The 10,314-nt window shown below is 43.7% G+C and overlaps 1 protein-coding gene across 7 annotated transcripts in view; it reads right to left on the bottom strand.

Moving 5' to 3' along the window:
- Positions 1–10,314, bottom strand: part of SPIDR (scaffold protein involved in DNA repair) — a 527,842-nt gene that overhangs the window by 379,904 nt on the left and 137,624 nt on the right. For 6 of the 7 annotated variants that reach the window (XM_032759828.2, XM_032759824.2, XM_058443690.1 and 3 more), the window contains one exon: positions 7,354–7,604. In XM_032759828.2, the coding sequence (XP_032615719.1) occupies positions 7,354–7,604 (251 nt within the window). Of the gene's footprint in view, positions 1–7,353; positions 7,605–8,960; positions 9,005–10,314 lie in introns of those variants that run through there. The other variant, XM_032759835.2, reaches the window with a different exon arrangement.

A 10,314-nucleotide genomic window follows, 5' to 3' on the forward strand; every position in this document is an offset into this window, starting at 1 on the left:
GGTACCAGCACCATGCTGCTTTGCTTACTGCAGCTTTGTAGTAGAGTTTGAAGTCAGGTAGCGTGATGCCTCCAGCTTTGTTCTTTTGGCTTAGGATTGACTTGGCAATGTGGATTGTTTTTTGGTTCCATATGAACTTTAAAGTATTTTTTTCCAATTCTGTGAAGAAAGCCATTGGCAGCTTGATGGGGATGGCATTGAATCTATAAATTACCTTGGGCAGTATGCCCATTTTCACAATATTGGTTCTTCCTATCCATGAGCATGAAATGTTCTTCCACTTATTTGTTTCCTCTTTTATTTCATTGAGCAGTGGTTTACAGTTCTCCTTCAAGAAGTCCTTCATATCCCTTGTAAGTTGGATTCCTAGGTATTTCATTCTCTTTGAAGCAATTGTGAATGGGAGTTCACTCATGATTTGGCTCTCTGTTTGTCTGTTATTGGTGTATAGGAATGCTTGTGATTTTTGTACATTGATTTTGTATCCTGAGACTTTGCTGAAATTGCTTATCAGCTTAAGGAGATTTTGGGCTGAGACGATGGGCTTTTCTAAGTATACAATCATGTCACCTGCAAACAAGGACAATTTGACTTCCTCTTTTCCTAATTGAACACCCTTTATTTCTTTCTCCTGCCTGACTGCCCTGGCCAGAACTTCCAACATTATGTTGAATAGGAGTGATGAGAGAGATGGCATCCCTGTCTTGTGCCAGTTTTCAAAGGGAATGCTTCCAGTTTTTGCCCATTCAGTATGATATTGGCTGTGGGTTTGTCATAAATAACTCTTATTATTTTGAGATACGTCCCATCAATACCTAATTTATTGAGAGTTTTTAGCATGAAGCGTTGTTGAATTTTGTCGAAGGCCTTTTCTGCATCTATTGAGATGTTCATGTGGTTTTTGTCTTTTGTTCTGTTTATATAATGGATTACGTTTACTGATTTGCGTATGTTGAACCACCCTTGCATCCCAGAGATGAAGCCAACTTGATTGTGGTGGATAAGCTTTTTCATGTGCTGCTGGATTAGGTTTGCCAGTATTTCATTGAGGATTTTTGCATTGATGTTCATCAGAGATATTGGTCTAAAATTCTCTTTTTTTGTTGTGCCTCTGCCAGGCTTTGGTATCAGGATGATGCTGGCCTCATAAAATGAATTAGGGAGGATTCCTCTTTTTCTATTGATTGGAATAGTTTCAGAAGGAATGGTACCAGCTCCTCTTTGTACTTCTGTTAGAATTCGGCTGTGAATCCATCTGGTCCTGGACTGTTTGTGGTTGGTAGGCTATTAATTATTGCCTCATTTTCAGAACCTGTTATTGGTCTATTCAGGGATTCAACTTCTTCCTGCTTTAGTCTGGTGAGGGTGTATGTGTGCAGGAATTTATCCATTTCTTCTAGATTTTTTAGTTTATTTGCATAGAGGTGTTTATAGTATTCTCTGATGGTAATTCGTGTTTCTGTGAGATCGGTGGTGATATCCCCTTTATCAGTTTTTATTGTGTCTATTTGATTCTTCTCTCTTATTAGTCTTGCTAGCAGCCTATCAATTTTGTTGATCTTTTCAAAAAACCAGCTTCTGGATTCACTGATTTTTTGAAGGGTTTTTTGTCTCTATTTCCTTCAGTTCTGCTCTGACCTTATTTATTTCTTGCCTTCTGCTCGCTTTTGAATGTGTTGGCTCTTGCTTCTCTAGTTCTGTTAATTGTGATGCTAAGGTGTCAATTTTAGAACTTTCCTGCTTTCTCTTGTAGGCATTTAGTGCTATAAATTTCCCTCTACACACTGCTTTAAATGTGTCCCAGAGATACTGGTACTGGGACACCAGTACCATTTGATTGCACTGTGGTCTGAGAGACAGTTTGTTATAATTTCTGTTCTTTTATATTTGCTGAGGAATGCTTTACTTCCAACTATGTGGTGAATTTTGGAATAAGTGTGATGTGATGCTGAGAAGAATGTATATTCTCTTGATTTGTGGTGGACAGTTCTGCAGATGTCTATTAGGTCCGCTAGGTGCAGAGCTGAGTTCAATTCCTGGATATCCTTGTTAACTTTCTGTCTCATTCATCTGTCTAATGTTGACAGTGAGGTGTTAAAGTCTCCCATTATTATTGTGTGGGAGTCTAAGTCTCTTTGTAGGTCTCTAAGGACTTGCTTTATGAATCTGGGTGCTCTTGTATTGGGTGCACATATATTTAGGATAGTTAGCTCTTCATGTTGAATTGACCCCTTTACCATTATGTAATGGCTTTCTTTGTCTCTTTTGATCTTTGTTGGTTTAAAGTCTGTTTTATCAGAGACTAGGATTGCAACCCCTGCTTTTTTTTTTGTTTTCCATTTGCTTGGTAGATCTTCCTGCATCCCTTTATTTTGAGTCTATGTGTGTCTCTGCACATGAGACAGGTTTCCTGAATACAGCACACTGATGGGTCTTGACTCTTTATCCAGTTTGCTAGTCTCTGTCTTTTAATTGGAGCACTTGGCCCATTTACATTTAAGGTTTATATTGTTATGTGTGAATTTGATCCTGTCATTATGATGTTAGCTGGTTATATTGCTCGTTAGTTGATGCAATTTCTTCCTAGCCTCAATGGTCTTTACAATTTGGCATGTTTTTGCAGTGGCTGGTACCAGTTGTTCCTTTCCATGTTTAGTGCTTCCTTCAGGAGCTCTTTTAGGGCAGGCCTGGTGGTGACAAAATCTCTCAGCATTTGCTTGTCCGTAAAGGATTTTATTTCTCCTTCACTCATGAAGCTTAGTTTGGCTGGATATGAAATTCTGGGTTGAAAATTCTTTTCTTTAAGAATGTTGAATATTGGCCCCCACTCTATTCTGGCTTCTAGAGTGTCTGCCGAGAGATCCTCTGTTAGTCTGATGGGCTTCCCTTTGTGGGTAACCCGACCTTTCTCTCTGGCTGCCCTTAACATTTCTTCCTCCATTTCAACCTTTGTGAATCTGACAATTATGTGTCTTGGAGTTGCTCTTCTCGAGGAGTGTCTTTGTGGCATTCTCTGTATTTACTGAATTTGAATGTTGGCCTGCCTTGCTAGGTTGGGGAAGTTCTCCTGGATAATATCCTGAAGAGTGTTTTCCAACGTGGTCCCATTCTCCCTGTCACTTTCAGGTACACCCATCAGACATAGATTTTGTCTTTTCACGATATAATAAATACTGTGAAAGACAACTTGACCACCAAACTGGGGAGATAGATATAGCTTTATTATTACCAACACACTTAAATATCTAACAATTTTGCATTGATGTTTGTTACTTATGCTTTGAATAGTTCCATGAATAAAAAAATAAAAAAAAAGAAAGAAAGAAAGAAAAAGAAATCCCAAGAGACTGAGTGACATTTCCCGCAGGGCAAACCAGCCAGAGAAGGGCCAAAGTGCTCCATCCTTCAAATGCCAACTACCTCTCTCAATCCTTGCTACCTGGCCTTTATCAGGTAAAAAAGTTCTTTTTAATCACCACAAACCACCATCCCTTCACCAAAGGCAGACAAAGCAGTCACAGGCCTTTCTAGTCAGCTCAGTAAAACAGGAAGTCTTCCAGTTTGAAGGCCTGAGACTAACAACCCTAAGCACATCAATCTCATTTTTAGTATTTAAGCATAGTAACTTCAAAACAGACATCCTCATTCAGTTGTTCCTAGAAATCACAAGAAGAAAATGATCAATTACATGTTGTTTCAGCAGCTCCAGCCACTTCTATGAATGTCCCCTCCACCTTCTGTTGAGAACTGCCTGACAGTGACCTTAAACAGCACTGTGTTGTCTCCCCTACCCTCTCACCGGGCCTGAAAGGCCAGGAAGGATGGCCTTGCTTTTCACTGCAGCTACAAGACCATCTGGTACCCTCCCTTACACTCTAGCTCCAACCCAGCCTGCCCAATGCCAGGGCAGGCACCTGGCACTGACCTGCCACCCTTAGAGGCCTTATCTCCTGGGTTCTGGCCACCATTCTTGCTGATGTCAGTGCCCGCCCAGCTCCAAGATGGTGTCCTCCACCCGCCTCAGCCACTCTAATCTTGGAGTCCCGAACTGCCCCCCTCCAGTGGCTCAACTCTGGGTGCCCGTCATCGTTACTGCCCCAGCTCATCACCTCTAGTAGCGTGACTCTGTAAGTGTTTGACCAACCTTTCCCCAGTCCTCAATCAGTGAGTTCTACCCCAACTCACCATACTCCACATCCTGCACGTTCTCATTCTCACCTTACCCAGCTTAGGCTTCACGGGTCATTATTATAGCTACTCTCGGAACTCCTGTCAACCCCTTTTAGTGTGCCCCTGGACCATCCTTGTGCTTTGCCCACATGGGCAGCCCAAGGGTCGAATCCACACTGGCTGATCGGTCTCAAACTCAGTCCATGACCACGACTCCCCAACAGGGCCTGATCCTGTCAGACAGCCCTGGAGCCCTTCTCCAGTTCATCTGTCCCCACTACATGCCCGTGTCACAGATTCTCCTCCTCAGACCTCCGCAACTCCCTCCTCATCCTCCCTGTCAGCTGATGAAGGACTGCGCTATTTTACTGGAATAGAGTTGATCAGAAAGAACTAGTTCCTAAGCCAGATACATGTGCCTGTAACAGCAGGGACTCCGCCTTCCCAGCTGTCCGTGGATGGCCTGTCTGCTCCTCACCAGGTCCATCCCGGCACCTGCGTGGGCTCTGCCCGCCCTGGCCATAGGTGCACACTCTGAACTCCTGACAAGGTCACCCCCGTTTGTGCCTCACTTCACCACGGCAGAGACAACTCCATCAGTTGTCCCCTCCCTCCCCTGCCTCAGTAGTTTCCCCTTTTCTCCTGGACTTTCCTATCAACATACAAACATGATGAAATTTCTACCACCTTTAAAATAAGAAACCTTGACCCTCACATTCACTTTCAACTAACACACTTTGATCTGCTCCCCTTAAAGCAAAACTTCTCCAGAGTTCCATCATGCTGTCTTCAGTTTCTCTCTTTCCATTCTCTCGAGTCCATGGCAGTCTGCTTTGCCTGGTCACGCCGCTGAGACGGCTGCACACCCTGCCCTTCACCGTGGAATCACAGAAGTCAGCCCTGGCAGCATCTGTCACAGTGGGTCACCCTCTCTCCTCACTTGCCTCAGCACACCATGCTCCCTTCGCTTTGGCTCCTCCCTCAGCAGTCTCTCCCTCCACACCCCAACTTTGGCAGAGCACCCAGGACTCAGGCCTTGGACAGGTTCTCCTCTCGCCCAGCACTGGATCTCCTGTGACCCGACCTAGCTCATGCTTTAAAAGATCTGGATGCTGAAGTCTACGCATTCACATCTCCAACACCAGGCCTGCCCGTGGACTGCAGACTCATAGTCCCACTAAGATGTATAATGTCTAACTGAAAATGGCCAAAAGCCTCATGATTGTCAACCAAAGATACAAAACCAAAAGCACCTGCTCCTGTTCCACTGCACACTCCATTCTTCCAGCTGCTCAATGAGGCACCTCCTCAGGGCTTCCCTGAGTCTGTTTCAAACTGAAATGTCCTCCCCCACCTCTGGACCCTTCTCTGTCCCCCTTTTCTGCTTTTTCTCCATAAAATTTCTCTCTCTGAGTTGACATCTATTTTACTTCTTGGCTCCTTATTACCCTTCCCTCGACACAAGTGGGGCTCCATTCACCTTTGCTCTCTGTTATAAGCAACCATTCCACTTTGCTTGCTCCTGTGCATGAATACTGCTTGGCAAGTGGTAGGCCCTCAGCAGGGCTGGGGACATGACTTTCTGTAATTGCATGGCATCACCTTCACCAACAAAGACATGCTAATTCCTTTAATGGGCTTCCCTTCCTTTCTTCCCAGAGACTATTACAAACCACCTTCTATTACAAATTACATTCTATTACTATTACAAATTACATTCTTTTTTGAGGCCACAACTTCTTCACTTTGGGCATAAGACCTTCTGTCTCATGGTGAGTAGGCACAAATGGATCTCTGTGCCCTGGCCATCCCACTAGACTCGGCCACATCCTCAAGCTCTTTCCTCCACTGGTGTCCTCAAGCTGGGGCTCTCCTCTCCACCTTCCTTCTCTACCTCTTCTCCAGGATGCTGATAGAGCCATGGTGCAAACTCTGTTTATTCAGACCCCCACTGTTTTCAAAATCTGTCTCTCCTATTCCCTGCACCCTCTCTAGAGGCTGGATCCTTTCAAGGTGACTGGCAATCCCGAAGAGAGTTATCGAAGCCCTCCTGCCTGGTCCCCAGTTCCCACATAAGAGCCATGACCCTGTCCTCATTCCTTGAACCATGTGCTACTTCAGCCACAGACCCTGGGCTCCCCTCAGTGCACGCCAGGTCATGATGTGACAATATCATCCGTGGATCCAACACCTACGCTCTTCATGATCACATTTACTCTTTCTACTGAAACTCCTTTGCCTTGAAATGCTCTACTACTTTTGCTTTTGTGGCAATGCTTCCTAAGGTTCTCTTTACTTTCTTTTTTTTGTTGTTGTTTTTTGAGACGGAGTCTTGCCCTGTTGCCCAGGCTGGAGTGCAATGGCACGATCTCAGCTCACTGCAACCTCCACCTCCCGGGTTCAAGTGATTCTCCTGCCTCAGCGTCCTGCACAGCTGAGATTACAGGTGCGCGCCTCCACGCCCAGCTAATTTTTGTATTTTTAGCAGAGACGGGGTTTCACCATGTTGGCCAGGCTGGTCTTGAACTCCTGACCTCGTGATCCACCCGCCTCGGCTTCCCAAAGTGCTGGGATTACAGGCGTGAGCCACCGCACCCGGCCCCTCTTTCTTACTTTCATTGAGTCTTTGCTTGGCATTGTTTGGTCAAACAACAAAGAGCACTTTGTATTACACAGGGTTGGGCAATGTCCCTACAGGCTCCTTCACGTTATCTTTCCTGCTTTGCTCACCATGGCCACGGCCCAGCCCCTGAATGACACTGTAGTTCATGGCACACCAGATACGTCTTGTCTGTGGGTTCTGCTCTCTCATACTTTTTCGCACTTGCAAGTGTTGCCCTCTCTCCCATAAAAGTAATCTGACACGATCTATACATACTTCCATTTCTCTTTTTACATTATAAGTTACTCAAGAACAGAACAATTATACACTTGTCTCCATAGCATCTAGAACACTGACTCTCAATAACATTTGATAACCCAAATAAATCTCCATTAAGAAAGGCAGTCACATCCGCGGGGCATGAGTAAAGCCATGACCCTCAACTTGGATGAACGTTCCATTAATCAGCTCCAGAATTTAGGACTTCGTATACAAGTATCTTAAAATTAACATTTTAGATATTTGGGTTTTTAAAGAAAGAGAAAAATTTAAAAAGAGTATTTAAAAGGGTATAATTTAACCTTAAAAGCTTCTTCTTTGCTGAATTTTCTGGAGTCCTGGGAAACTTAGCTGTGGGTTTCTGAGGTGTATGCAAAATGGTCTCTGTTGATTTTGTCCTTGGATCTATCAGTCTCTCCATAATCTGTCTTGCATCCGATGCAAACTGCACGTGGTGTTTGTGAGGGGATTCTGAATCAATGAGTAGGACATTTTCCAAGTCATCTTCTTTTTCACTATCTGATGAATACTCTAAAATTTCTACAGAACTTCGCTGAAAAAAAATTAAAAGAAAGGTATATTTTTAAATACAAAGCATACTTTATTCAAGTCCACATTTATATACATCTATCATTCCATTCCCTTACAGTTATAGTTCTTAAAGGACCTTTTTGAATACAGTATCTGCAGCTTAAACTTCTGTTCTGACAAAATCCAAAAGTAACCAAGACAAAGATAAGAAGAGGTTAAATCAACTGTAAGCCGGACTTTATCTCACAGAACCCACAAAAATAAGTACAAACACTTCAATCTTCTTTCAGAAAACTACAAGACAGTACCACACATAGAGGAAATCTCCAAAACTGAACTAGTAACACTCATCTGAAAGGCTGATGATCGTCACTACAATCTGACAGCTACTGGAAAGAAAGTATTTCTTGGATTTTGAAATTTAACACGAAGCTAAATTCTCTCTTCAGGTATAAATCATTTAATTTGCCAAAAGAAGTCCCCAAGGGTAAAGATAAAGACTTGACTCTCTCCATACAATTATATAATTATTTTCCAGACACTAGTTTGAAATTGCAAATATCAACGGGAACTATTTAAGAATATGAGTCATTGTCTCCTTTTCCTAACATTTCCTAAAACGTTTCTTTCTCCAACTCAGATTTCTACACTTTCAAAATAATAATTTTTTGAAAACTGTATAATATTAAAACAAGAATTCATATCGTATGGCCAATAAAAAAGAAAAAAAAATATATGGCTAATTCTGGCGGGAAGAATCAAAACCTTCTCTGATGTTTTCTGTCTTTGCCAAGACACATGCCAAATTTAAAGCACAATAGGATTTTATTTTCCTATCACTTGATTGTATAGGTCAATCCCATGTTATTCTGTGTCAGCAACAATTCATCCTTCAATATCCTAACTTCCAGTGCACCAAAAGTCCCATCTAATTCACTACCTAAATATTGGGGGTGGCACTAGGATTTACATCATTAGCTAATCTACATACAACAAACGGCCTTTTTTTCTGAGGATTATATGGTTAAATTCTTTTTTCTTTTTTTTTTTTGAGACGGAGTCTCACTCTGTCACCCAGGCTAGAGTGCAGTGGCATGATCTCGGCTCATTGCTACCTCTGCTTCTCGGGTTCAAGTGATTCTCCTGCCTCAGCCTCCCAAGTAGCTGGGATTACAGGTGCCCAGCACGATGCCCGGCTAATTTTTGTATATTTAGTAGAGACAGGGTTTCACCATGTTGGCCAGGCTAGTCTCGAACTCCTGACCTCAAGTGATCCACCCATCTCAGCCTCCCAAAGTGCTGGGATAACAGGCATGAACCACCAACCCCAGCTAAATTCTTTTTAAGAGTCAAAAAAAGGAACCATTCATCTCCATACCTCGTCAAAAAAACTGCTTGGGAAGTCACCTTCTATCAGGCGCACTGAAAATAACAAAAAGTAAATGTCTAAATTTCTAAAATAAATGCAGAGCTTAGTTCTACTGTCCTCACCATTTTAGTTTTGTGCCTAACTCACTCCAGGTCCCTGTTAACCCATTAGTAACCACTGGGGCACAGGTCTGCCTCACAAGAGAGATTGTGAATAAACAATCAAATTGGGCCACCAAGAGATCCAGAGCAGTTCAGAATGAAAACGAAGCTCTCTAACACTAAAACCCTTTACACATTACTTAAGAACTCCATATTTAATTAACTTCATCTTTTCTGTTATGACATCTCTTAAGTACCATAAAATTTTGCCCTTTGTCCTACAGCACTGTCTCTCAACCCTGGCACTCTTGCCATTTGGGACTGGACTATGAGGTGGGCCGACGTGTGTGCAATGGGGTGCTTGGCAGCACCCTGGCCTCTCCCCACTAGATGACAGGAGCACTGCCCCACCAGTCAGGACAATCAAAAAGGTCTCCAGAAGTTGCCAAATGTCCCCTGGGGGCAAAATCATCTCCAGTTGAGAACCACTATCCTAGAAATAAGTCAACAAATAACCAACCACAAGGCGGCTTGGGCTGGGGATTCACATGCAACCGTGAAGAGGATTCATGCTGCTTGTGAGGATGGGGGAGGCCAGACCCAGATAGTTATAAAACACCGGTAGGAATGCTGCCATGGAGGTACTCCTTGGGCTCCAAGGAGAATACATAAGAAGGGCAACAAAGCCAGGAGGGACACAGGGAAAGAGAAGAGTTCAGTGTCAGAAAAGGTCTGTTTCTGGCTGGGTGGGTGTAATCCCAGCACTTTGGAAGGCTAAGGCAGGCAGATCACTTGAGGCCAGGAGTTTGAAAGCAGCCTGGCCAACATGGCGAAACCGTCTCTACTAAAAATACAAAAATTAGCTGGGTGTGGTGGCGCACACCTGTAATCCCAGCTATTGGGGAAGCTGAGGCAGGAGATTGGCTTGAGACCCTGGGAGGTGGAGGCTGCAGTGAGCTAAGATCACGCCACTGCACTCCAGCCTGGGCGACGGAGTGAGATGAAAGGAAGGGATGGGAGTGGAGGGGACGGGAGGGGAGGTGAGGGGAGGGGAGGAGAGGACGAAGGACAGAATGATGGATGGAAGGAAGGAAGGAAGGGAAAGGGAAAGGGAAAGGGAGAGAGAGAAAGAGAAAGAAAGGATGGAAGGGAAAGGAGGGGAAGGGGAAGGGAAGGAAAAGAAAATAAAGACAGAAAGAAAGAGAACAAAAGAATGAAAGGAAAGGAAAGGAAAGGAAAGGAAAGGAAAGGAAAGGAAAGGA

Source organism: Hylobates moloch, unplaced genomic scaffold (assembly GCF_009828535.3).
Source record: "Hylobates moloch isolate HMO894 unplaced genomic scaffold, HMol_V3 SCAFFOLD_9, whole genome shotgun sequence".
In the NCBI taxonomy this organism is placed as follows: Eukaryota; Metazoa; Chordata; class Mammalia; order Primates; family Hylobatidae; genus Hylobates; species Hylobates moloch.